We start from the raw sequence: 27,986 nt of genomic DNA, 5'->3' as shown, positions 1-27,986 counted from the left end.
CGGGGATACTTTCAAATGCCTATACTGGGAAACCAAACGGCACTATTCAAATGAATCTGTCTGCACCTTAGTCCATCTGCAAAATGCAACAGGTGCAGAGAGACAGCATAATGGTTCTGCAAAAGACTCAAGCCTGAGGCTCCAAGATCCCAGGCTCCATTCCCAGCACCACATACCGGAGGGTGTTTGAAAGGAAGGCATAGTTTGTACCTGAACAGGTTGGGAGGTTTAAGTTAGTTATTGGAAGTAGAGCAAGTGCTGGACACCACCTGGCCCACAGTACTTGTCATAGGTTTGCAGTTTGGGCTATCTAGGTTTTTCTTTTTTTTTTTTTTTTCCTCTCTTTTTTCCCTCCAGGGTTATCACTGGGGCTTGGTGCTGCCACTATGAATCCATTGCTCCTGGAGGCTATTTTTTCCCTTTTGTTGCCCTTGTTTTTTTATTTATTTACTTTTATCATTGTTGTAATTATTGTTATTGCTATCATTGTTGAACAGGACAGAGAGAAATTGAGGGGGAGACAGAGAGGAGCAGAGAAAGACACCTGCAGGCCTGCTTCACCGCTTGTGAAGTGACTCCTCTTGCAGGTGGGGAGCCGGGGGCTCAAACTGGGATCCTTCTGTCGGTCCTTGCGCTTTACACCATGTGCGCTTAACCTGCTGCACTACCACCCGATTCCCCCCACTTTTTTTTGCCTCCAGCGTTATTGCTGGGGCTCGGTGCCTGCACTACAAATCCACTGCCCCTGGAGGCCATTTTGTTGCCCTTGTTGTTGTTATTGTTGTTGCCATTGATGTTGTTGGATAGGACAGAGAAATGGAGAGAGGAGAAGACGGGGGGGTGGAGAGAAAGACACCTATAGACCTGCTTCACTGCCTGTGGAGTGACCCCCCCTGTAGGTGGGGAGTCGGGGTCTCTAACCTGGGTCCTTAGGCTAGTCCTTCATACCATGTGCGCGTAACCCGCTGGGCTACTGCCCGAGACCCTTTTTTTTTTAACCAGAGCACTGCTCAGCTGTTTTTTGGAGGTGCTAGGGATTGAACCTGGGATTTTGGAGCTTCAGCTTTCCCCCTGCAGGTGGGGACCAGGGGCTTGAGCCCGGGTCCTTGTGCACCGTAACATGTGCGCTCAACCAGGTGTACTACCCAGCCCCCTCTGCTATCTACCTGTGCCCTCAGCTCACTTATCTCTTCTCTCTATAGAACTTCTCTGTCTTCCTTGCAGAAGCATAATCAGGCTTCTTCCCTACTGAGAAAACCAGCTCTCTTCACTCCTTCCCATGGGGTTTTTCCAGCCCGGCCTCTTGAGAAGTGATACTGTGCTCAGGAGGTGGCTCAGTTGAAGACCTCTCTCTCTCTCTCCCATAGGAGTTTCAATTCCCAGCAGTGCACACATCCGAGCTGTGCTGTGCTCTCCTTTCATAGAGCAAATTAAAAAAAAATTTTTTTTGAAAGATTGTATTTATTTTATTTTTTTAGGATTTTATTTATTTATGAGAAAGACAGGAGGAGAAAGAACCAGACATCGTTCTGCAACATGTGCTGCTGGGGATCGAACTTGGGACCTCATGATTGAGAGTCCAAAACTTTACCACTGCGCCACCTCCCAGACCACAGATTGTATTTATTAAGATAGGAGAGCCAGAAAGAGAACCAAAGCATCATTCTAGTACATGTGCGGCCGGGGATTGAACTCAAGGGCTTGGCGCCTGCATAATAAATCAACAACTCCCAGTGGCTCATTTTTTTTTCTTTCTTTCTTTCTTTTTCTGTATAATAAAGTTAGAGAGAGATTGAGTTAGACCTGCAGGTGAGACCTGCAGTGTGTGTGCTCTGCCAGGAGGGCTACTGCCTGGCCCCCAAATATTTTTTGTCTAAGGGGGATGAGGGAGCTGCGGAGATAAACACTTTACTTAACAGACTTTCATGAGGTGTGTGTGTGAGGGCTGCCTATATTCAACCAGTCTGTTTCCCCTCACAATTAAGAGCCTGGGCTCAGGGCTGCCTTTCTCCCCACCCGCAGCCCCTATGCTATTCTGTCCCCCAAATTCAAGCAAATAAGGTGGACAGCACTACAGCGCCATCTGGCGAATGGAACCATGAATTCATGAAACACATGGTTAACGATTCCCCAGGAAAGACTTCATGGCTTCCTTATCCCCAAGCTGGGGGAGAGGCAAAAAGACTTTGATGCACCTGGTTGAGCGCACATGTTACAATGTGCAAGGACCTGGGTTCAAGCCCCCAGTCCCCACCTGCAGGGGGAAAATTTCACAAGTGGTGAAGCAGGGCTGCAGGTGTCTCTGTCTCTCACCTTCTCTATCCCTTCCTTCCCCCTCGATTTCTGACTATCTCTATCCAATCAATCAATAAAGATAATAAAAAAAATTTTTTAATATTTATTTTCCCTTTTGCTGCCCCTGTTGTTTTACTGTTGTAGTTATTGTTGTTATTGATGTCGTAGTTGGATAGGACAGAGAGAAATGGAGGGAGGGGAAGACAGAGAGGGGGAGAGAAAGACACCTGCAGACCTGCTTCACCACCTGTGAAGCGACTCCCCTGCAGGTGGGGAGTCGGGGGCTCGAACCAGGATCCTTAATGCAGGTCCTTGAGCTTTGCGCCACATGCACTTAACACGCTGCGCTACCGCCCAACTCCCAAAAAAATTTTTTTAATTTACTGGAGAGAGCCAAAGCACCATTCCAACACATGCAAAGTTAGGGGGTCAGCTGGCTTTGAGAGCCCACGCCACCTCCCAGATTGTTGCAAGCTGTTACTTCCAGTCCCGTCAGCTCCTTCCATACGCACCTCATACACATCGTTTGAGGTGTTGTGCTCTCCTGTCTTGCTCCTGGTCCTGTACCTGCATCTTGGTGACACTGCCCTCTCTCCTCTGACCCACTCTGACTCCTATGAACTTGAGCTTAATCGATTTTGAGTCCGGCATCTGGGAGGTGGCTCAGCAGTAGAGTGCAGGACTTGCACGCCTAGTCCTGGGTTCAATGCCCCAGGACTACACATGCCAGAATGGTGCTGTGGTTTTCCCCATCATAAAATAAATCTTTTAGGTTGGGGAGATAGCATAATGGTTATGCAAAAAGACTCTGTGTCTGAGGCTCCAAGGACCTAGGTTTAATCCCCAGCACCACCATAAGCCAGAACTGAACAGTGGTCTGCTCTGTCTCTCTCATATTAAAATTAAATAAATATTTTAAAACATAAATAAAATAAATCTTTTGAGGCCTGGGAGGCCTATCAGTAGTTAGAGAGAGGGTGGTTAGATCTCTTAAGCTTGAGGTCCAGAGTTTGATCCCCAGCATCACATGTGCCAGAGTGATGATGATTCTCGTGGTAAGAAATATTTTACGGGGAGTCGGGCGGTAGCACAGCAGGTTAAATGCATGTGGCACAAAGCACAAGGACCGGCGTAAGGATCCCGGTTTGAGCCCCTGGCTCCCCACCTGCAGGGGAGTCGCTTCACAGCAGTGAAGCAGGTCTGCAGGTGTCTATCTTTCTCTCCTCCTCTCTGTCTTCCCCTCCTCTCTCCATTTCTCTCTGTCCTATCCAACATCGACAACAAGAAGAATAACTACAACACTAAAACAACAAGGGCAACAAAAGGGAATAAATAAATATTAAAATTAAAAAAGAAAAGAAATATTTTACAAGTGATCCGGGAGGTGGCACAGTTGATAAAGCATTGGACTCTCGAGCATGAAGTCCTGAGTTCAATCCCCAGCAGCACATGTATCAGAGTGGTCTGTTTTTTTCTCTCTTCCTATCATTCTCATTAATAAATAAAATATTTTTAAAAAGAAATATTTTACAAAGCAGAAAAGCAGAGGCCTAGTGGTGGCTCATCTGGTGAGTGCACATGCTACAGTGGCATATGGTGACTTCATGGAGTCCCAAAGTACTGGACTCTCCCAAGTGGTGAAGTAGAACTGCAGGTGTCTCTCTGTCTCTTTCCCTATCTTCTCCCTCCCTTAATTTGTCTGTCTCTATCCAATAATAAATAAATAAATAAATGAAAAGTATAAAAGAAATGAAAAACAAAAAAAGAAAAAAGAAATGAGAAAAGTGTTGGACTCTCAAGCAAGAAGTCCCAAGTTTGGTCCCCAGCAACACACATGTGCTAGAGTGCTGTCTGGTTCTGTCTCTTTCCTCTTGTTTCATTAATAAATAAAATTTTAAAACAAGTAAATGACTTAACTTTTTAAAAATTTATTTCCTTTTTGTTGCTCGTTTTTATTGTTGTTGTAGTTATTATTGTTGATGTCGTTGTTGTTGGATAGGACAGAAATGTAGACAGGAGGAGAAGACAGAGACGGGGACCTGCTTCACCGCCTGTGAAGTGACGCCCCGGCAAGTGGGGAGCCGGGGGGCTCGAACCGGGATCCTTATGCCGGTCCTTCAGCTACTTGCGCTTAACCCGCTGCACTACCGCCGTCGGTAGTGACTTAACTTTTTAAGTATTTTATTTTTTAGCGAAAACTAGAACATCAACCTGGCATGTCAAACATGGCACATCTCAAGCCAGGCATCAAACTCGGGATCTCATGCTTATAATTCCAAAGCTCTAACTCTGCCTCCCAGGAGGGCTTATTTTTGTTTGTAACATGAGCGCTTACCAGGTGCACCATCAGCCCGTTACTGTTTGCTTGATCTGCTGGGGCTTATGGTGGTGCATAGGATTGAACCTATGACCTCGGAGTCTAGACATGCAAGGTTTAGAGGGGGCCTCAGAGAGATAGTCTAGTGGTTATGCAAACCCACTTCCCTGGTTTCTGGCACTACTTGGCTTCGCAGTTCTGGGGTCGCTAAGCCTGGGGGCGCCCCCGCGCCCCGTCCCGCGCACCGCACTCACAGGCAAGCGGGGTGAGGAGAGAACACTTTATTCACCAACGGGGCCTGGGGGTGGAGTGGGGGCTCGTGGTTTCCCGGGTGGGGACTGTCCCCCGTCGGCGTCCCCGGGCGGCCAGATCCGCCGGTCGCCCTAACCCGGGCCGGGTGGCGCGGCTCAGCTGCCCTCGCACTCGGGGCAGCGCTCGGTGTCGGTGGCGCCCGGCGGCAGCTTGAAGTCCCGGCCGCAGCCCGCGCAGATGAAGAGGCGGCGCCGCAGGTGCGCGCGCCGGTGGCGGATGAAGTGCGAGCTGAGGCGGAAGCGGCGGCCGCACTCGGCGCAGGGGTAGGGCCGCTCGCCCGTGTGCGTGCGCGCGTGCTCCGCCAGGTTGGAGCGGTGGCCGAAGCGCCGGCCGCACACCGCGCAGCGGTGCGGCTTCTCGCCGGTGTGCACGCGCCGGTGCTTGGCCAGCGCCGAGCTCTGCGCGAAGCGCGTGCCGCAGTCGGCGCAGGCGTACGGCCGCTCGCCCGTGTGCGTGCGGCGGTGGCGCGCCAGGCACGAACTGCCGCCGAAGGCGCGTCCGCAGTCCGGGCACGAGTAGGGCTTCTCGCCCGTGTGCACGCGCAGGTGCTGCGCGTAGTTGGAGCTCTGCGCGAAGCGGCGGCCGCAGTGCACGCAGGCGTACGGCTTCTCGCCCGTGTGGCGCCGCCGGTGCTGCCGCAGGTTCGAGGCGGCCGAGAAGCGCTTGTCGCACTCGGGGCACTCGTAGGGCCTCTCGCCCGTGTGCGTGCGGCCGTGCTTGGTCAGCGCCGACTTCTGCGAGAAGCGCCGGCCGCACTCGGCGCAGGCGAAGGGCCGCTCGCCCGTGTGCGTGCGCGTGTGCTTGGCCAGCGTGGAGCGGCGCGCGAAGGCGCGGCCGCAGTCCGAGCACGCGAAGGGGCGCGCCGGGTCGGCCACGGGCGCGGGCGCCTCGCTCGGGACCTGCGGGGAGAGGGGACAGGTCAGGCTGAGGCTCCGCGAGCTGCGGCCTCGGAGCGCCCCCTTTGGGAAGGAGAACAAACAACCGCGCCCGCGCGCGATCGCCTCGGAGATCATGCACTAGCGCACACATCGCCACGCCTGCTAGCACTCTAGCCGGGCTGTTCAAATATTCGTTTATTGATGAGAGGGAGAGAAACCAGAGCATCTCTCTGGCACACGCGACCCGGAGATCAAACTCAGGACCTCAAGCTTCAGAGTCCAAGGTTTTATCTCCTGCACCACCTGCAAGGTCCCAGGTTCAGTCCCAGCACCGCCAGAACTGAGCAATGCTCTGGGGAAGGGAGGGAGAAAGGCAGGCAGGCGAGGAAAAGTGAAATAGCTCACTGGATAGGGTGTGTATTTTGCAATGTGTACAGCACAGATCCAAGCCCAGCAATATATGGGACGTGTAAAAACAGAGGAAGCTGTGGAGCTGGGATGTCTCCTCTTCACTTCTGTATCTGAATGACAAAGTGATCTGGAGCAGTGAAGCTGCACATGCACAAGGCCCCAGAACTCGACATGGCAAAATAAAATTCATCAGGCCTGCAGGTGGCACAGTGGTTAGAGTACAGGACTCTCCAGCATGAGGCCCTGAGTTCCGGTCCACATGGTATGTGTCAGAGTGATGCTCTGGTGTCCTCTATGTATTTATATATCCTTCTCTCTCTAATAAATAAATAAATAAATAAATATTCAACAAGTATTTACTAAGCATGTACAATATCGCAGGCACTGGTTTCAGGAAGACTGGTCAAGTACTGCTATTGCAGGATGTGTGTGAATGAGATGGGGAACTTTTAGAAGAGTGGGTGACAATTTTGAGCAGGACTATACACATTTTTTAAAGACTTATTTATTGACTTTAGTGAGAAAGAAACCCAGTGAGCTGCTAAGCTCTGGCTAATGGTGATACTGGGGATTGAACCTGGGACCTCAGAGCCTCAGGCATGCTAGCACTGTACTCTATCATGTTGAGCTATTACCCTCGACCCAGACGCCTTTTTAAAAAATATACTTTCTTGTGGTCCAGGAGGTGGCGCAGTGGATAAAGCATCAGACTCTGAAGCATGAGGTCCTGAGTTCAATCCCTGGCAGCACATGTACCAGAGTGATGTCTGGTTCTTTCTCTCTCTCTTTCTCTCTCCTTCTCTCTTCATGAATAAATAAATAAAATCTTTTAAAATATATATATATATATATATATATATATATATATATACTTTCTTAATGTGTTATTTATTGGATAGAGACGGAGAAATCAAAAGGAAAGGAGGAGCTAGAGTGGGAAACACTTGCAGCACTGCGTCACGTTCTTGAAGTCTTCCTCCTGCAGGTGGTGACCAGGATCTTGAGCCTGGGCCTAACCTTTAAAAAAAAGGGGGGGGTGTCGGGCTGTAGCACAGTGGGTTAAGCACACATGGTGTGTGAAACTCGAGGACTGGCATAAGGATCCCGGTTCAAGTCCACGGCTCCCCACCTACAGGGGAGTCGCTTCACAAGCGGTGAAGCAGGTCTGCAGGTGTCTGTCTTTCTCTCCCCCTCTCTGTCTTCTCCTCCTCTCTCCATCTCTCTCTGTCCTATCCGGCAACAGCATCAATAACAACAACAATAATAACCACAACAAACAAGGGCAACAAAAGGGAAAATAAAAATAAAAAATAAAAAAGGTTCTAGGCAGGGGTAGATAGCATATTGATTATGCAAAGAAACTTTAATGCCTGAGGCTCTGAATTCCCATGTTCAATCCCCCACATCACCAAAAGCCAAAGCTCTGGTTTAAAAAAAAAAAAAAAGTGGTTCAGGAGGTGACGCAGTGGTAAAACTTTGGACTCTCAAGCAAGAGGTCCCGAGTTCGATCCCTGGCAGCACATGTGCCAGAGTGATGTCTGACTCTTTCTCTCTGCTCCTTTCTCATAAATAAATAAAATCTTTAAGAAAAAAAGTCACAAAAAGGTTTCCCCAGGAGCCAGCAAGATGGCCCACCCGGGAAAGAACCTGCTTTGCCGAGTGCCCACTTTAGAGCCCAACTCCCACTGCACTGGAGGAAGCTTAGATGCTGTACGCATCTTTGCCTCTTTATCTGAAAAAGTCGGCCCTGATAAGTCCCAGCAACAAAAACATCAACACCAAAAAGACTTCTGGGGCCAGGCATGGGCACAACTAATAGACCATACATGTTACAATGCTCAAGGACCTTAGTTCAAGACTCCTGTCCCTACCTGCAGGGGGGAAGCTTCATAAGCAGCTAAAGAACCAGACCTGTAAAAATCAAGTTCCAATTTCTTTTCTTTCCGTCTTTACTCTTCTCTATTTATTTGACCAAGACACCCAGCCAAGGTGGTGGCGCCCCAGTGACAAGGGGGAAATCCTTTTAATGTAATGATTAAATTTAATAAAGTAATGATTTAATAAATTTAATAAAGTTAAATAAATTTAATAAATTAAAGTTAAATAAATTCAATAAATTAATAAAGTTAAATAAATTTAAATATAAAGTTTAAAATATTAAAAATATTAAAAATTATTAAAAATACTAAAATATTAAAAATATTAAAAATTTAAAATAAAGTTAAATAAATTTAATAAATTAAAGTTAAATAAATTTAATAAATTAAATAAATTTAATAAATTAAATAAATTTAATTTATTTAAATTAAATAAATTTAATAAATTAAATAAATTTAATAAAGTTAAATAAATTTAATAAATTAAAGTTAAATAAATTTAATAAATTTAATAAAGTAATGATTAAATTTAATGAAAGAAAAAAGGGAGGAGGCGGTAAGAGAGATGGCTCACTGGGTAGTGAAAGTAGCCCTCTAGCACTCCCTCCCTTCTCAAATTCTGGCTATCACTATCAATAATAAATAAAGATAATTACAAAAAAAAAAAAAAAAACACTGGGGGGAATGAAGCCTTCATGCGGCTCCAGTGCATTGAGATGTGGTGCCTGGAATCAAACCCAAAACCCTCATGCCTTCAAGTATAGTGCTTTACCAATGTATCACCTCCTGGTCTGTCTCCTTCTATTTCACAAAGTGGGCCTGAAGCAGTGAAACTGACTAAGTCATGTCCCTGCACCAAAATAAAATAAAATAAAGATAAACTAGCAGTTAGGAAGCCAAAGGCCTTTCTTTCTGAAGCTGGCAAGGCAGGAAACTTTAGGGCTTTCAAGACATTTTGTGAAAAGGCAGCAACAAAAATAAAATAAAATAATAAGTAAATAAATAGTAGAAACCAACTCAGAAACTGGAAAACAAGGCAATTTGGAAAACTAATGGCTGCTGTCTTTCTTTTTTTCCCCCAGGACACTGCTCAGTTCTGATTTATGGTGATGTTAAAGGTTGAACCTGGGATTTTTGGCGCCACAGACATGAAAGTCTTTTTGTGAGCTGGGGAGACCGCATAATGGTTCTACAAAAGACTTTCATGCATGAGGCTCGAGGTCCCAGGTTCAATCCCTGGCATGACCGTAAACCAGAGCTGAGCAGTGCTCTGGTCTTCTGTTTTTCTCTCTCTGTAGCTCTCTCATTAAAATAAAACAAATAGGTGTGTGTGGGGGGGTAGATAGTATAATGGTTATGCCAACAGATTCTCATGCCTGAGGCTCCAAGGTTCAATCCCCATACCACCATAAACCAGAGCTGAGCAGTGCTCTGGTTAAAAAACAAACAAAACTGGAGTGGGGCGGTAGTGCATCGGGTTAAGCGCACATGTCGTGAAGCGCAAGGTCCAGCGAAGGATCCCGGTTCGGTTCCAGCCCCCCGGCTCCCCACCTGCAGAGGAGTCGCTTCACAAGCAGTGAAGCAGGTCTGCAGGTATCTTATCTTTCTCTCCCCCTCTCTGTCTTCCCCTTCTCTCTCCATTTCTCTCAGTCCTGTCCAACAATGACAACATCAACAACAACAATAATAACTGCAACAATAAACCAACAAGGGCAAAAAAAGGGAATAAATAAATATTTTTTAAATAATAAAAATAAATAAAAAACAAAAAAATGTGAGGATCTAAAATAAAACAAATTGGGAGTCGGGCGGTAACGCAGCCGGTTAAGCGCACGTAGAGCAAGGACCAGCGTAAGGATCCGGTTGGAGCCCCCGGCTCCCCACCTGCAAGGGAGTCGCGTCACAAGCGGTGAAGCAGGTCTGTAGGTGTCTTTCTCTCCCCCTCTCTGTCTTCCCCTCCTCTCTCCATCCTATCCAACACTGACGACATCAATAAAAACAATAATAACTACAATAATAAAACAAGGGCAACAAAAGGGAATAAATAAAGTTTTAATAAATAAATAAATAAAAATAAAACAAATTAAAGAAAAAAAGGTTTGGCATAACCAGTATGCTATCTCATTGGCCCCAACCACTGTTTTAAACAGCATATGTAATGTAGGGTCAGGCAGCAGTGCACCCAGCAAGCCCCCACTCCCCACCTGCAGAGGGGAAGCTTTACAGGCAGTGAAGCAGGCCTGCAGGTATCTCTCACTTCCCCCTTCCTTCTCAATTTCTCTCTGTCCTACAAAATAACAAAAAGAAAAAAAAAAAAACAATATATAATAGTGATGATCCTACAGTGTAAAAATGACCTTTTTTTTTTTTTTTTCCTTCCAGGGTTATCACTGGAGCTCACTGCCAGCACTACAAATCCACTGTTTCTGGCAGCTGTATTTTCCATTTTTTAATAGGACAGGACAGAGAGAAATTGAGGGAGCTGAGCAGTAGTGCAGCGGGTTAAGCGCACATGGCGAAAAGCGCAAGGACCAGTGTGAGGATCTCAGTTCGAGCCCTGGGCTCCCCACCTGCAGGGGGGTCGTTTCACAAGCAGTGAAGCAGGTCTGCAGGTGTCTATCTTTCTCTCCCCCTCTCTGTCTTCCCCTCCTCTCTCTATCTCTCTCTCCAACGACAACAGTAATAACAACAACAATAATAACCATAACAATGATAAAACAACAAGGGCAACAAAAGGGGAAAAAAATAGCCTCCAGGAACAGTGGGTTCTTGGTGTAGGCACTGAGCCCCAGCAATAACCTTGGAGGCAAAAAAAAAAAAAAAAAGAGAGCGAGCGAGCGAGAGAGAGAGAGAGAAATTGCAGGTCTGCAGGTCTGCAGGTCTCTCTGTCTTCCCCTCCTCTCTCCATTTGTCTCTGTCCTATCCAACAATGACGACATCAAATAACAACAACAATAATAACTACAACAACAATGAAAAACAAGGGCAACAAAAGGGAAAATAAATAAATACATATTTTTAAATAAAGAAATAGAATTCTTTAAAGAGGGTTGAGTGATGGCACACCTGGGTTGAGCATACACATTATAGTGTGCAAGGACTCAGGTTCAAACCTTTGATCCCTACCTACAGAGGGGAAGCTTCCCAAGCAGTAAAGCAAAGCTGCAGGTGTCTCTCTCACCTCTCTCTCTCTCTCCGTCTCTCCCTCCCTTCTCAGTTTCTGTCTCTATCCAAAATAAAATAAGATGAAATAAAATAAACACAAGAGCAATTAGAAAAATAAGTCTTGGGAGTCGGGCAGCAGCACAGCGGGTTAAGCGCACATAGCATGAAAAGCCAGGACCGGCTGAAAGATCCAGGTTTGATTCCCCGGCTCCCCACCTGCAGGGGAGTCGATTCACAGGAGGTGAAGCAGGTCTGCAGGTGTCTGTCTTTCTCTCCCCCTCTCTGTCTTCCCCTCCCCTCTCCATTTCTCTCTGTCCTAACCTACAAAAATGACAGCAATAACAACAACGATAAACAACAAGGGCAACAAAAAGGGAAAAAAAAGCCTCCAGGAGAAGTGGACTTGTAGGCACTGAGCCCAAGAAATAACCCTGGAGGTACAAAAAAAAAAAAAGAAAAAGAAGTCTTATTTTTTTTTTCTTAACTCATAAAAATTCACAGTCGGGAGGAGGGGTAGATAGCATAATGGTTGTGCAAAGAGACTCTCATGCCTGAGGCTCCAAAGTCCCTGGTTCAGTTCCCTAACCACCAGGCTGCTCTGCTTCCCTGCATTCCAAGGACAAATGCTTGATGGAAGCTGGAATCCCAAGAGGGATTCAAGGTTAATACACCATGCAGCACAAAGCGCAAGGACCGGCTTAAGGATGCTGGTTCGAGCCCCCGGCTCCCCACCTGCAGGGGAGGTGCTTCACAGGCGGTGAAGCAGGTCTGCAGGTGTCTGTCTTTCTCTCCCCCTCTCTGTCTTCCCCTCCTGTCTCCGTTTCTCTCTGTCCTTTCCAACAACAATGACATCAATAATAACTACAAGAGAAAAATAAATATTTTTTTAAAAAAGGTTACAACTCAACTTAGTATTTTAAATTGAGAAATTCTCCTAGCAGGCTTGATATATTTATGAAGCCAAGGTCAGACATTCCAGTCTCATTGTGGTTTGGGCATCTGTTCAGTTGATTTCACCATCTCAGCTACTGTAAAGAAAATTCTTGTTGGGAGTCGGGTGGTAGCACAGCAGGTTAAGCATAGATGGTGCAAAATGCACGGACTGGCATTAAGATCCTGGTTCAAGCCCCAGGCTCCCCACCTGCAGGGGACTCGCTTCACAGGCAGTGAAGCAAGTCTGTAGGTGTCTGTCTTTCTCTCCTACTCTCTGTCTTCCCCCTCCTCTCTCCATCTCTCTCTGTCCTATTCAACAACGATGACGTCAACAACAATAATGACCACAACAATAAAACAACAAGGGCAACAAAAGGGAAAATAAATAAATAAATAAATAAAAATTATTGTCTACGGCCATACCACACTGAACATGCCCAATCTTGGAAGCTAAGAAAATTCTTCAAAAAACAAATACATAAAAATTTTTAAATAATAATAGTAAGAGAACTCTTTTCACTGTAGCTACATTCTCTTAGCCTATTTTTCCTGGCATCATTGTTCTTCGTTTTTGAGAATTTTTATTTATTTCTCAGTAAATAGAGACAGAAGAACTAAGAGGGCAGGGAGAGATAGAGAGACACCTGCAGCCCTGCTTCACCACTCATGAAGCTTGCCCCCTGCAGATGGGGACCAGGGACTTGAACCTGGGTTCTTGCACTCTGTAACATGTGCTCTTTTTAAATATTTATTTATTTATTTATTCCCTTTTGGTGCCCTTGTTGTTTTATTGTTGTAGTTATTATTGATGTCGTTCTGGGCAGGACAGAGAGAAATAGAGAGAGGAGGGGAAGACGGGGGGGGGGGGAGAGAAAGATAGACACCTGCAGACCTGCTTCACCGCCTGTGAAGCGACTCCCCTGCAGGTGGGGAGCCGGGGTTCAAATCGGGATCCTTACACGGGTCCTTGCGCTTTGAGCCACCTGCACTTAACCCACTGCGCTACCGCCCGACTCCCATTGTGTGCTTTTTTTTTTTTTTTTTGCCCCCTTCTTCCATTGTGTGCTCTTAACCAGGTGCATCACAGCCTGGTCCCTTCTTCATTTTTAAAAAATATGTAATTTTTTGGATAGAGATAGAAACTGAGAGAGAAGGGGGAGGTCGGGAGAGAGAAGCAGAGACACCTGCAGCCCTGCTTCACAACTTGTGACTGTTCCCTGTGCAAGTGGAGACTGGAAACTTGAACCTGGGTCCTCACACATGGCAGCATGCAGGCCCCCTGGCACCACTCTGCAGACAGTCTGTAGACCAGTCCGAGGAGCTTTTTATGCTGACCACTAGGTCATACAAGATTAATGGAGCTGGGGAGATGGGGGGAAAAAAGCCTCCCATGCCTGAGGCACCAAATATGCCAGCCAGGTTTAGTTCCCAGCACCACTATAAACCAGACCTGAACAATACTCTGGTTAAAAAAAGAAGAAGAAAGAAGAAGGAGAAGGAGAAGAAGAAGGGGAGGGAAATGTATTGCTGCTGACCTGATAGGTGGAACAGTGGATAAAGCATTAAACTTTCAGGGATAAGGTTCTGGGTTCAATCCCTAGCATTGCATGTGCCAGAATGATGTTCTCTTTCTCTGGTAAGTAAGGAAGGAAGGAGGGGAAAGTAGAGGAGATGAGATGGAAAAGAAAAGGAAAGGGAAAGCAGAGGGGGTGGAGCGGTAGTGCAGGGGTTAAGCACATATAGCCCAAAGCACAAGGACCAGAGACAGGCTTAAGGATCCCAGTTGGAGCCCACCCCCACCCCCCCACCCCCGCTCGCCACCTGCAGGGGTGTCGTTTCACAGGCGGTGAAGCAGGTCTGCAGGTGAGTCTATCTTTCTCTCCTCCTCTCTGTCTCCCCCTCCTCTCTTGATTTCTCTCTGTCCTATCCAACAGTAGCAACAAGCGCAACAAAATGGGAAAAATAGTCTCTAGGAGCAGTGGATTTGTAGTGCAGGCACCGAGCCCCAGGATAGCTCTGGAGGCAAAAAAAAAAAAAAAAAAAGGGGGGGGGAGTGAGACTGGGCACTGGCATACCAGTTGAGCACACACTTTGTCATGCTCAAGTACCCAGGTTCAAGCCCTGCTCCCCACCTGCAGGGAGGAAGCTTTCATGAGTGGTGAAGCAGTGCTGCAGATGTCTCTCTTTCTCTCTCCCTGTCTTCCCCTTGTATCTTAATTTATCTGTTTATCCAACAATAATAACAGCAACAACAATGGGAAAAAGATGGCCACCAGGAGCAGTGGATTCTTAGTGTAGACACCTAGCCCCAACGATAACCCTGGAAGCAAAAATCTAAAAAAAACTTGGACTCTCTCTCATTAACAAATATATCTTGTGGGGGGAGATGACACAGTGGATAACAGTGTTGGACTCTCAAGCAGGAGGGCCTGAGTTCAATTCCCCAGCAGCACATATGCCAGAGTGTTGTCTAGTTCTTTCCTCCTACCCCTCTCATAAATAAATAAAATTATATATATATTTACATATAACAGTAACTACCATTTATAATAATTTTCTTTTATTATTTATTCCCTTTTTTTGCCCATGTTGTTTTTATTGTTGTAATTATTATTGATGTCGGTGTTGTTGGATAGGACAGAGAGAAATGGAGAGAGGAGGGGAAGGCAGAGACGGGGAAGAGAAAGATAGACACCTGCAGACCTGCTTCACCACTTGTGAAGCGACTCCCCTGCAGGTGGGGAGCCGGAGCTCTGAGATCCTTAGGCCAGCCTTGCGCTTCGCGCCATGTGCGCTTAACCCGACTCCCAACAAATCTTTTTTTTTATATTTATTTATTTTATTTATGTATTTATTCCCTTTATTTATGTATTTATTCCCTTTTGTTGCCCTTGTTGTTTCATTGTTGTAGTTATTATTGTTGTTGTTATTGAAGTTGTCGTTGGATAGGACAGAGAGAAACAGAGAGAGGAAGGGAAGACAGAGAGGGGGAGAGAAAGACAACTGCAGACCTGCTTCACTGCTTGTGAAAGGACCTCCCTGCAGGTGGGGGATCCTTAAGCCGGTCCTTGCACTTGGCGCCACCAAACGCAGCTTAACCCGCAGCGTTACCGCCCAACTCCCAATAACTACCATTTATTGTGGGGTAGATAGCATAATGGTTTTGCAGAGAGACTTTCATTCCTGAGGCACTAAAGTCCCAGGTTCAAACCCCTGCACCATCATAAGCCTGAGCTGAGCAGTGCTCTGGTTAAAAAAGAAAGACAGAGAGAAAAATGCAGCCTGGGAGGTAGCTCAGTGTATAATGCATCGGGTTCTCAAACATGAGGTCCTGAGTTCTGACCCCAGCCAGTGCCAAGTGATGCAATGGTTCTCTCCCCCCTCGACAATAAATAAATAAATATAAAAAATGAATTAGAGGGGCCAGGCAGTAGCATACCAAATTAAACACACACATTGATTGTAGTGTACAAGGAAGGATCCAGGTGAACGTCCCTAGTCCCCACCTGCAGGGAGAAAGCTTCACAAGTGGTGAAACAGGGCTGCAGGTGTCTACCTTTCTCTCCCCCTCTCTTTTATTGTTTAATTTAATTTTATTGTCTCCAGGGTTATTGCTGGGACGCTGTGCTAGCACTACAAATCCACTGTTTCTGGTGGCATTTTTCTTTCTTTACTTCTTATTTTCTTTTCTTTCTATTTTGTTGAACAGGACAGATAGAAATTGAGGCTTTTGGGAGTCAGGCAGTAGAGCAGTGGGTTAAGCGGGTTACGCGCAGGTGATGCAAAGCGCAAGGACCGGCAGAAGGATCCCGGTTCGAGGCCCCGGCTCCCCACCTGCAGGGGAGTCACTTCACAAGCAGTGAAGCAGGTCTGCAGGTGTCTGTCTTTCTCTCCTCTGTGTCTCCCCTCCTCTCTCCATTTTTCTCTGTCCTATCCAACAACAATAACAATAATAACTACAAAAATAAAACAACAAAAATAAATATTTTTTTTTAAAAAATTGAGGCTTCCTTTCTATCTCCCCCTCCCCTCTCAATTTGTCTCTGCCCAAAAAATAAATAATAATAAAAAGTCTTTAAAATATTAAGAAAAAAATATATTAATTAGAGTGATCCTGGAAGTGGCACACTGGGTAAAGCACTGAACTGTCAAGCATGAGGTCCTGAGTTCGATCCCCGGCAGCACATGTACCAGAGTGATGGCTGGTTCTTTCTCTCCTCCTAGCTTTCAAATAAATAAATAAATAAATATTTTAAATATATATTAATTAGGACTGGAGAGACAACACAATGGTTTTCTTCTCTTTCTTTCTTTTTTCTTTCTTTCTTTCTCTCTTTCCAGAGCACTGCTCATCTTGGGTTTATAGTGGTGCTGGGGACTTTGGAGCTTCAGGCATGAGTGTTTTTTCAGAACCATCATGCTGTCTTCCTTATCCCCTACCCTGCACTAACTTTTAAAACCTATGTCCCAAGAGGCCCCAGCACCACCCCACCATCAGCCAGAGCTAAGCAGTGCTCTGGTTACTTTCCGTCTGTATCTCTCTATCTCTCATTAAAAAAATAAATTATGGAGTTGGGCAGTAGCGCAGCGGGTTAAGCGCAGGTGGCGCAAAGCATAAGGACTGGTGTAAGGAGCCGGGTTCGACCCCCTGGCTCCCCTCCTGCAGGGGAATCGATTCACAGGCGGGGAAGCAGGTCTGCAGGTGTCTATCTTTCTCTCCCCTTCTCTGTCTTCCCCTCCTCTCTCCATTTCTCTATCCTATCCAACAACGACAACAACAATAACTACAACAATAAAACAAGGGCAACAAAAGGGAATAAATAAATAAATAAATAAAACAAGTTTAAAAAAAGAAACTAATTAAAAAAAAAAAGAAATAGAAATACACCTGGGGGGGTGAAGAAATAAGATCCAAAAGTAAAATGACTACCCATGGTCCTACAGCTAACCAGTGAGTCAGAGTTTGAAGCAGAAGCCTGACCTGGTCCCAAACACCCCTTCAGTAAGGCAATTCTCTTTTACCCACAAATCTGAGGTCACCCCTGCAGCTTCTCCCTGCCCCCTGGTTCTTCCACTGGTGAGCATGTACTCATGGGGCACGTCCTACACAGTGCAGTCCCTACCTGTGCTCGGTTAGGCATGCAGATTCTCCAGTTCCATCCCAGGGTCACTGAATCAAAACCCTCATTTGAACATGGCCCTCAGGTGACTTATAGGCATATGAAAAATGAAGAAACCGGGAGTCAGGCGGTACCACAGTGGGTTAAGTGCATGTGGCACATAGCTCAAGGACCGGTTCGAGCCCCCAGCTCCCCACCTGCAAGGGGGTCGTTTCACAAACAGTGAAGCAGGTCTGCTGGTGTCTGTCTATCTTTCTCTCCCCCTCTCTGTCTTCCCCTCCTCTCTCCATTTCTCTCTGTCTTATCTAACAATGACGACATCAATAATAACTACAACAATTAAAAAAAAATGAAGGGAGTCGGGCGGTAGCACAGTAGGTTAAGTGCATATGGTGCAAATTGCAAATTGCAAGGACCTGCGTAAGGATCCCGGTTCTAGTCCCCGGCTCCCCACCTGCAGGGGAGTCCCTTCACAAATGGTGAAACAGGCCTGCAGGTGTCTATCTTTCTCTCCCCCTCTGTCTTCCCCTCCTCTCTCCATTTCTCTCTGTCCTACCCAACAACAATGACAACAACAGCAATAATAACTACAACAATAAAAAACAAGGGCAACAAAAGGGAAAATAAATAAATATTTTTTAAAAAGTGAAACCTGGTCAGAGAGGTGACACAGTGGCTAGAGCACTGTACTCTGAAGCTTGAGTTAGGAGAGTAACTGGATGAAAGGAGAAGGCAGGCGGGGCAGGGGAGATAACAGAATAGTTATGCAAACAGACTCTCAAGCGTGAGGTTCCAAAGTCCCAGCTTCAATCCCCCACACCACAAGCCAGAGCTGAGCAGTGCTGTGGTAAGGAAAAAAAAAAAGTGCAGGGCCCTCACCAAAGCAAATCAATGAACTATGGTGAGAACGCTGGTTTGTTTTATTGTTTCATTGTCACCAGGGTTATCACCAAGGCTTAGTGCCTGCATAATGAATCTACCACTCCTGGAGGCCTTTTTTATTTTTTTCCTTCCTTTCTGTAAAAAAAAAAAAATTAATGTAATAGGACAGAGATGAATTGAGAGGGGAAGGAAAGATAGAGAGGGAACTAGGCAGAGAGACACCTGCAGTATTTGCTTCACTGCTTGTGAAGTTTCTCCCCTGCAGTAGGGAGCAGGGGCTCGAATCTGGGACCTTACACAGGGTAACATGTGTACTTAAACAGGTACACCACCACACATCCTCACATCCTTCTGCTTCTGCTTCTGCTTCTCCTTCTCCTTCTCCTTCTCCTCCTCCTTCTCCTTCTTCTTCTTCTTCTTCTTCTTCTTCTCCCTTTGCTTCTCCCTCTTCTTCTCCTCCTCCTCCTCCTCCTGCTTCTCCTTCTCCTTCTCCCTTTTCTTCTCCCTCTTCTTCTCCTCCTCCTCCTCCTCCTCCTTTCTTCTCTTTAACAGGACACTGCACAGCTCTGGCTTATGGCATTACAGGGGACTGAACCTGTGACTTTAGAAATTCAGACATGAAAGTCTTTTGCGTAACCACTATGTTATCTCCCACACCTCAGTGCTAAATTTTTAAAGAATTATTTACTTGGGGGTAGGAAGATAGTATGATCTTCATGGAAAAATACTCTCATGCCTGAGGTTCCAACGTCCCAGGTTCAATTCCCTATACAACAATAAACCAAAACTGAGCAGTGCTCTGGAGGAAAAAAAAAAAAAAAATGGGGTGGGGAATGGGTGGTGGTACACCTGGTTGAGTGCACATGTTACAGTATGCAAAGAATGTGGTTCAAGACCCAGTCCCCCACCTGCAAGGGGGAAAGTTTCATAAGTGGTGAAGTAGTGCTGCAGGTATCTCTCTCTCTCCCTCTCTATCTCCCCTTCCTCTCAACTTCTGGTTTTCTCTATCCAGTAAATATACATATAAAGATATATATATATATATATACACATATATATATGTGTATATATATATATATATACACACACACACACACACATATATATATATATATATATACACACTTATTTAGGGAGTTGGGCGTAGCACAGCGGGTTAAGCACAGGTGGCGCAAAGCACAAGGACTGGTGTAAGGATCCCAGTTTGAGACCCCAGCTCCCCACCTGCAGGAGAGTCACTTCATAGGTGGTGACGCAGGTCTGCAGATATCTGTCTTTCTCATCCCTTCTCTGTTTTCCCTCCTCTCTCTATTTCTCTCTGTCCTATCAATAACAACAACAACAATAACTACAACAATAAAACAACAAGGGCAACAAAAGGGAATAAATAAATAGATATTAAAAGAAAAAATTTTATTTAGGGCAATGGCTCAACCTATTAAGAACACAAGTTACAGGGCCAGGTGGTGGCGCACATGGTTGAGCACACATGTGACAATGTGCAAGGACCCGGGTTTGAGCCCCCAGTCCTGCAGAGGGAAAGCTTACTGAGTGATAAAGCAGTGCTGTAGATGTCTCTCTCTCTCTCCCCCTTCCCTCTCAATTTCTGGCTGTCTCTATCCAATCAATAAAAATATTAAGGGGAAAAAAAAAGCGCATTACCAAGAGCAAAGACCTAGGTTTAAGCACCAGTCCCCAACTATGGGGGGAAGCTTTATATGCAATGAAGAAAGTGTGCAAGTCTCTCTCTCTTTTTTTTAAATATTTATTTATTCCCTTTTGTTGCCCTTGTTGTTTTTTATTGTAGTAATTATTGTTGGTGTTATTGATGTCATCGTTGTTGGATAGGACAGAGAGAAATGGAGTGAGGAGGGGAAGACAGGGAGGGGGAGAGAAAGATAAGACACTTGCAGACCTGCTTCACCGCCTGTGAAATGACTCCCCTGCAGGTGGGGAGCCAGGGGCTCGAACCCGGATCCTTGTGCCAGTCCTTGCGCTTTGCAAGTGTCTCTTTTCCTTTCCCCTTCTCTATTTTTTTTTTTTTTTTTGCCTCCAGGGTTATTGCTGGGGCTCGGTGCCTGCACTAGGAATCCACTGCTCCTGGAGGCCATTTTTCCCATTTTTTGTTGCCCTTGTTGTTACCATTATTATTGCTGTTGTCATTACTGTTGCTGCTGTTGGATAGGACAGAGAGAAATCTAGAGAGGATGAGAGAGAGAGAGAAGGGGAGAGAAAGACAGACACCTGCAGACCTGCTTCACCGCCTGTGAAATGACTCCCCTGCAGGTGGGGAGCAGGGGGCTCGAACCGGGATCCTTATGACAGTCCTTGCACTTTGCACCACATGTGCTTAACCTGCTGCGCTACTGCCTGACCCCCTACTCTATTTTTTTAAGATTTTGTTTATGTATTTATTTATTTTAAATATTTTATTTATTTATTAATGAGAAAGATAGGAGGAGAGAGAAAGAACCAGACATCACTCTGGCACATGTGCTGCCGGGGATCGAACTCAGGACCTCATGCTTAAGAGTCCAAAACCTTATCACTACACCACCTCCCGGACCATGATTTTATTATTTACTAACAAGAAAGATAGGAGAGAAAAAAAGAACCAGACACTGGGGCCAAGCAGTGGAGCCCCCATTTAAGTGTACATAGTACTATTCATAAGGACCTCGGTTTGAGCCCCTACTCCCCACTTGCAGCAGGGACATGAAGGAAGGAAGGAAGGAAGGAAGGAAGGAAGGAAGGAAGGAAGGAAGGAAGGAAGGAAGGACCAACCAGATATCGATCTAATACATGTGCTGTCGGGGATTGAACTCAGAACCTTATGCTTGAGAGTTCAATCAATGCTTTATCAGCATCACCCTCTCTCCCTATCTCCTCCCCGACTCCCTTACTTTCTGTCCTTTCAAATAAAAGAAAGCAGAAAGAGAAGGCTGGGGAAACAGCATAATGGTTCTTCAAATGACTTTCTTTTCTTTTCATTTTTGCTTGCAGGGTTATCACAGGCTAAGTGCCTGCTCCTGGAGGCCATTTTTTTCCCCATTTAAAAAAATTTATTTATTTATTTTCTTTTGTTGCCCTTGTTGTTTTATTGTTGTAGTTATTACTGTTGTTGTTGTTGGATAGGATAGAGAGAAATGGAGAGAGGAGGGGAAGACAGAGAGGGGGAGAGAAAGATAGACACCTGCAGACCTGCTTCACCGCCTGTGAAGCGACTCCCCTGCAGGTGAGGCGATGGGGGCTCGAACAGGGATCCTATCGGCATTTTTTCCCATTTTATTGTTATTGCTGTTGTTGGATAAGACTAAGAGAAATCAAGGGAGGAAGGGAAGGCAGGGAGAAGAGAAAGACTCCTGCAGACCGGCTTCACGGCCTGTGAAGTGGCCCCTCCCCCCTGCAGGTGGGAAGCTGGGGCTAGAATCGGATACCCAGATACCCGGATCCTTACACCAGTACTCTACTCGGTACTTGGGATCCTTACGCCGGTACTCGTCCTTCGACAGTGACTTAACCTGGTTCGCTACAGCTTGCCCCCACTTCACAAACCTTTCACGCCTGAGGCTCTGAGATTCCAAGTTCAATCCCCAGCACCACCATAAGCCAGAGCTGAACAGTGCACTGTTTTCTCTCTCTTCTCTCTCTCTCATCAAAATAAATAAAATATTTAAAGACAGTCACTAGGAGTGGTGGATTTGTCGTGCAGGCACCAAGCCTCAGCAATAACCCCTACTGGCAATAAAAAATAAATTAACTATGATTTCATATTAATTAATGAGTGACAGAAAAATACATTGGCAGTATGCAATGCCAAGTCTCAAACTCAGGATCATGTTTGGGAGTCAGAGAAACAGTGCCAAGGCATCAGCCTGGCATGCAGGATGCTGAGAAGTGAACTCCGGACCTCCAGGCATCCGAGTCCAGGGTTGTGTGACCATGTAGGACAAATATTCATGGGGATCTTCATTGTCACCCTCCTGCTCTAATCCACCATGTCTCTCAAGGATCTTACTTTCCTTATCCTGTCTTGCAGACTTCCGGAAGGCAAGGCAAAACTGTTCATAAGTTAGAATTTGAGTGAATTTTAGAATTTAGAATTTGAGTGAATTTTAGAATTTAGAATTTGAGTGAATTTTAGAATTTAGAATTTGAGTGAATTTTAGAATTTAGAATGAGTGAATTTTAGAATTTTAGAATTTAGAATTTGAGTGAATTTTAGAATTTAGAATTTGAGTGAATTTTAGAATTTAGAATTTGAGTGAATTTTAGAATTTAGAATGAGTGAATTTTAGAATTTTAAAATTTAGAATTTGAGTGAATTTTAGAATTTAGAATTTGAGTGAATTTTAGAATTTAGAATTTGAGTGAATTTTAGAATTTTAGAATTTAGAATTTGAGTGAATTTTAGAATTTCTCTGTCCCTCTTTCTTCTTTCTTTTTTTTTAAAGCTCTGGCTTGTGGTGTGGGGTATTGAACCTGGGACTTTGGAGGCTCAGGTATGATTGTCTCTTTGCATAACCATTATGCTGTCTACCTCCACTCAGCATGATACTACTCATAGTCTAGTACAGTACTGCATACATTCCTTTTTTTTCTTTTGCTTCCAGGATTAGGGCTCGGTGCCTGCACTACGAATCCACTGCTGCTGGAAGCCATTTTTTCACATTTTTTGTTGCCCTTGTTGTTGCTATTATTGCTATTGCTGTTGGATAGGACAGAGAGAAATGGAGAGAGGAGAGGAAGACAGAGAGGGGGAGAGAAAGAGAGACACCTGCAGACCTGCTTCACCACTTATGAAGTGATCCCCTCCCCATCCCCCACAGGTGGGGAGCCTGGAGCTTGAACCAGGATCTTTAGGCCAGTCCTTGAGATTCACACCATGTGCAGTTAACCCGCTGCACTACCACCTACTACCCCTTTTCCCTATTTATTTATTTATTTGCCTCCAGGGTTATTTCTGGGGCTCAGTGCCTACACTGCTAATTCACTGCTCCTGGAGGCTATTTTTTCCCCTTTTTGTTGCCCTTGTTTATTGTTGTTGTTGCTGTCTTCCTTGTTGGATAGGGCAGAGAGAAATGGAGAGAGGAGGGGAAGACAGAGAGGGGAGAGAAAGACAAGTGTAGACCTGCTTCACCGCTTGGGAAATGACCTCCCTACATGTGGGGAGTCGGGGGCCCAAACCGGGATCCTTAGGCTGGTCCTTGCACTTTGCAACATATGCGCTTAACCCGTTGCGCTACTACTGTCCGACCCTCTCCCTCTTTTTTTAAATTTTATATTTATTTATTTTCTCTTTTGTTGCTCTTGTTGTTTTATTGTTGTAGTTATGGTTGTTGTTGTTGTTATTGATGTCGTCGTTGTTAGATAGGACAGAGAGAAATGGAGAGCGGAGGGGAAGACAGAGAAGGGGAGAGAAAGACACCTGCAGACCTGCTTCATAGCTTGTGAAGCGACTACCCTGGAGGTGGGGAGCCGGGGGCTCAAACCTGGATCTTTACACCCGTCCTTTCTCTTTGCACCATGTGTGCTTAACCCGCTGCGCTACCGCCCGACCCCCCTTCTTTTTTTAAAATATATTTTATTTACTTTATTTTAATGAGAAATAAAAAGAGATAAAGAAAGACAAGACCAAGGGGAAAAAATGGCGGCCAGGAGCAGTGGATTTGTGGTACAAGCACCTAGCCCCAGCAATAAACAAGTAAAGTAAAATAAAATACTAAAATAATAAAGAAAATTCAAATATGGGGCTGGCGAAATAGCTGGCTTAGGCAGTATGCTGCTTTTCCCTGTGTGACCCAGATTGAAGCCCCACCTTCACTGTATTGTAAGAAGCTTCTGTACTGCGCTCCATTTCTGTCTCTGGTTCTTTCTCTGTAGCCAGTCTGCTCTCCACCACTCCCACACTGGGGTCCAGTTCCTAAGTATCTAGTGACTGCACTATCAAGAAAACAGACACAAAGCTCCTGCAGAGGGACACTTGACAAGCAGGTCTACAAGTGACTATCTTTCTCTCCCTCCTCTCAATTTCTCTGTCCTATCAAAGAAAAAGAAATAAAAATTTAAAATTAAAAAAAGAAAAAAATGGCCACCAAGAGCAGTGGATATGTAGTGCCAGTACTGAGCCCCAGCAATAACCCTGGTAGCAATTTAAAAAAAAAGAATAAGAGTAACTTGGCAAGGGAGATAACATAGTAGTGGTTCTGCAAAAGATTTTCTATTCTTTTTTAAAATTATTATCTTTATTTATTGGATAGAGACAACCAGAAACCAAGAGAGGGAGTGAGACAGAGAGACACCTGCAGCCCTGCTTCGCCACTTGCGAAGGTTCCCCCTGCAGCTGGGGGCCGGGGGCTCGAACCCAGATCCTCGTACACTGTAACCAGTGTGCTCAACCAGGTGCGCCACCACCCAGCCCCTGCAAAAGATTTTCATACCCAAGCCACTGAGGTCCCAGGTTCAATCCCCAGCACCACCATAAGCCAGAGGTTAGGAGTGCTCTGTTTAAAGAACAAATAATATGAAATAAATTAAAAAATTTAAATGATAAACCCAGATACCCAACCTGGCGTGCCAAGTACAATACTTTCAACCACCCTCCATAACATGATAGAACCTCCCCCTCCTCTCTTCCCCACATTCTCCTTGGACCTCCAATGGACCATCACCTTACAATTTTTCTCTTATTTATTTATTTATTTTTAACTTTTTAATGTTTTTTGTATTATTTATTTATTAGATACAGAGAGGATTTTAGAGGGAGAGAGCCAGAAAGACACCTACAGCCCTGCTTCACTACTTGCGAAGCTTTCTCCCTGCAGGTGGAGACCAGCCACTGCCTGGCCCCCTTATTTATTTACTTATTTATTTTTTAAAAGGTTTTTATTTATTTATGAGAAAGATAGGATGAGAGAGAAAGAACCAGACATCCCTCTGGCACATGTGCTGCCAGGGATCGAACTTGGGACCTCATGCTTGAGAGTCCAAAGCCTTATCACTGCGCCATCTCCTGGACCACTATTTATTTATTTTTAAAGATTTATTTATTTATTTATTTACTTTATTTATTTACTTGCTTACTTATTTATGAAAGGGATAGGAAGAGTGAAAGAAAGAGAACCAGAGCAGCATGGTGACAGGAGTAGTGAAGAAAAAAAGAAAGAAAAAGAGGGAGAGGGAGAGGGTGGACAGAGGGAGAGGGAGAGGGAGAGGGAGAGGGAGAGGGAGAGGGAGAGGGAGAGGGAGAGGGAGAGGGAGAGGGAGAGGGAGAGGGAGAGGGAGAGGGAGAGGGAGAGGGAGAGGAAGAAAGAGAGAGAACAGACACCAGAGCAGCACTCTGGTACATATGCTGCCAGGGATCGGACCTGGGACCTCACGTTTCAGAAACCAACTTTATCTACTGCACAACCTCCTAGATCACTTTTTTAATTTTATTTATTGGGTAGAGAAATCAAGAGGGAAGAGCCAGGCAGTGGCGCACCTGGTTAAGTGCTCACATTATAGTGCACAAGGATCCCAGTTCAAGCCCCTGGTCCCCACCTGCAGAAAGAAAGCTTCAGGAATGGGGAAGTAGGGCTGCAGGTGTCTCTCTGTCTCTCTCCCTCTCTAATCTCCCCCTCACCTTTCAATTTCTCTCTGTTTCTATCCAATAATAAATAAATATATTTTTTAAAAATTTTAAAAGGGTAGGGGTAGATAGCATAATGGTTATGCAATGAGACTTTCATGCCTGAGCCTCCAAAGTCCCAGGTTCAGTCCCCTGCTCCACCATAAACCAGAGCTGAGCAGTGCTCTGGTAAAATAGTAATAATAATAGTAATAATAATAACTCATTGCCAGGTGGTGGTGCAACTGGTTAAGTGCTCACAGTACAGTACACAAAGACCCAGGTTCAAGCCCCTTGTCCCCACCTGCAGGGGGAAAGCTTCACAAGTGGTAAAGCAGGTTTGCAGGTGTCTGTCTCTCTTACTCTTTTACCTTCCCTCCCCTCTCAATTTTTCTGTCTCTATTCAATAGTAAATTAAAAAAAAATTAAGTGAATTCACCACTTAAAATTAAAAAGAGAGAGAGAAAAAAATTGAGAGGGGAGGGGGAAACAAAGGGGGAGAGGGACCCAAGCAGTGCCGCTTCACTACTTTTGAAGCTTCCCCTCTGTAAGTGAGAAGGCGGGGCGGGACCCTGGGTCCTTGCACTGCAATGTATGTGTTCAATCAGATGTGCCATTACTCAATCCAAACAACTTTTTAAAAAATCATTGCTGAGGCTTCACTGCTCTGGGCCAACTTTTCCAGATAAGGCAGAGACAGCGAGACACAGGGAGACATCACAGCATTGAAGCTTCCTCCAGCGTGGTGGGAACAAGTCTAGAACCCTGGTGGGCCACATGGCAACGCGGGCGCCCTCCCAAGTCAGCTATTTTGCACACCCCCTTCTACTAATATTGAGACCTTGGGCCAGTCACTCAAACTGCCCAGTTTCTCTCCTATAGAGTGGAACATGGCTGTCGGAGAGATGGCACAGTGGATAAGGCATTGCACTCTCAAGCACGAGGTCCTAAGTCCGATCCTGGGCATCACAAGCGCCAGAATGATTCTCTCTCTCTTCTCTCCGCACCTTAATGAAGTGTTATAAATAACAGATAATGTGGCTCCCGATGTCAGGATTGATGTGCTTGGAGCAGTCCTAGCACTCAGGGAACGCTGTGCAAGAGGCAGCTGTGGCTGTCACCTGAGGTGACCCCAACACTCCACCAACCCCCAAGTCTGCACTAAGCTCCCATCTCTGGCTTCTGCGCCCCCTGTGCACTCCTCACACAGGATCGGGCTCCGTGGTCACTTATCAGTCACACCCTTCCAGATACCAAGCTCTGTGGGAAGGGTGACAGCACAGCGACAGTGCGATGGCAGCAGGCACAGCCGGGCCAACGCCGAGATTCTAGGTCTGAGGTCCTGGGCAAAGTTGGAGCACGATCGCTGGCCGAGGGAGGCCGGGCCTGGGCCGGGATGAGGGGCCCCCACGCGGGGGGACACCTACCTCCTTGTTGTCCGCGGGGATCTTGAGTTTCACTACCTCGTACTTCTCCTCGCCCTCATCTTCCTCACCCTTCACCAGCAGCACCATCTCCTCCTGCATCCCCTCCTCTTCCTCCTCCTCCGTCTGCTGCTCGCCAGGCATCTTCGGCGTCCTGGGGTGGGGGGCTGGGTCAGAGGCTCAGGTCCCCCCCACCCCCACCCCGTGGCCGTGGCCCAGACAAGGCGGTGCTGCGGGAGGCTTGGCCCGCCCTGCCCTGCTCCCGGGGCCGGCCCTCTGCGCTCCACCCGGGGCTGGCCCCGAGCCCCAGCACGGCCCCGAAGGCTCCAGTTCACCCCTCATCCCGGCATTCAAGGCCTTGAGCAGTTCGAATCTCCAACCCCCGAGAGTCTCCACCCTCCGCGCGCTGAGTCACCCCTCGGCGCCGGAGTCGATGACCTGGAGCTCCAGGGCACCCGCAGGAGGCGGGATCGGGGCGGAGACCCCCGGGGGTGCGCACTCACCAGCCGCGGGATCCGGCTCGCGCAGCCCCAGGCCAGGGCGCCCGGGCGGTTGGGCGCTCCAAGAGGCCGCGGCTCCGGGGGCGGGGCGGGGCGGGGCCTGGGGGGCTATCGCTGATTGGCCAGAGCTCTGGGCCCCGCCCTTTAGTGGGCGTGGCCCTGGGGACTAAGCTTCCAGCCTGGACAGCATCTGTGGAGTGGCCAGCCCCCACTGGGCGCCCTCCGCTGCCCCCAAGATCCCCGCACCGCCGGGTCTCGGCGTT

General features: G+C 46.4%; 1 protein-coding gene and 1 long non-coding RNA gene across 2 annotated transcripts in view; one reads left to right on the top strand and one right to left on the bottom strand.

Moving 5' to 3' along the window:
- The first annotated feature begins 3,093 nt into the window (after positions 1-3,093).
- Positions 3,094-27,986, top strand: part of LOC132533109 (uncharacterized) — a 162,832-nt gene continuing 137,939 nt past the window's right edge. The window contains exon 1 of the long non-coding RNA XR_009544996.1: positions 3,094-3,501. This is a non-coding gene — a long non-coding RNA (uncharacterized LOC132533109). The remainder of the gene's footprint in view (positions 3,502-27,986) is intronic.
- ZNF771 (zinc finger protein 771) lies at positions 4,879-27,880 on the bottom strand. The gene is made up of 3 exons (XM_007536149.3): positions 27,727-27,880; positions 27,227-27,377; positions 4,879-5,823 (listed from the first exon to the last, which is right to left on the bottom strand). The coding sequence occupies exons 2-3, from the start codon at positions 27,365-27,367 to the stop codon at positions 5,020-5,022; spliced, it is 945 nt and encodes a 314-aa protein (XP_007536211.1). The 5' UTR covers positions 27,368-27,377; positions 27,727-27,880; the 3' UTR covers positions 4,879-5,019.

Source organism: Erinaceus europaeus, chromosome 15 (genome assembly GCF_950295315.1).
Source record: "Erinaceus europaeus chromosome 15, mEriEur2.1, whole genome shotgun sequence".
Lineage (NCBI taxonomy): Eukaryota > Metazoa > Chordata > Mammalia > Eulipotyphla > Erinaceidae > Erinaceus > Erinaceus europaeus.
Note: the sequence above shows the minus strand (reverse complement) of the source record. Positions and strands in the feature narration are given on the sequence as shown.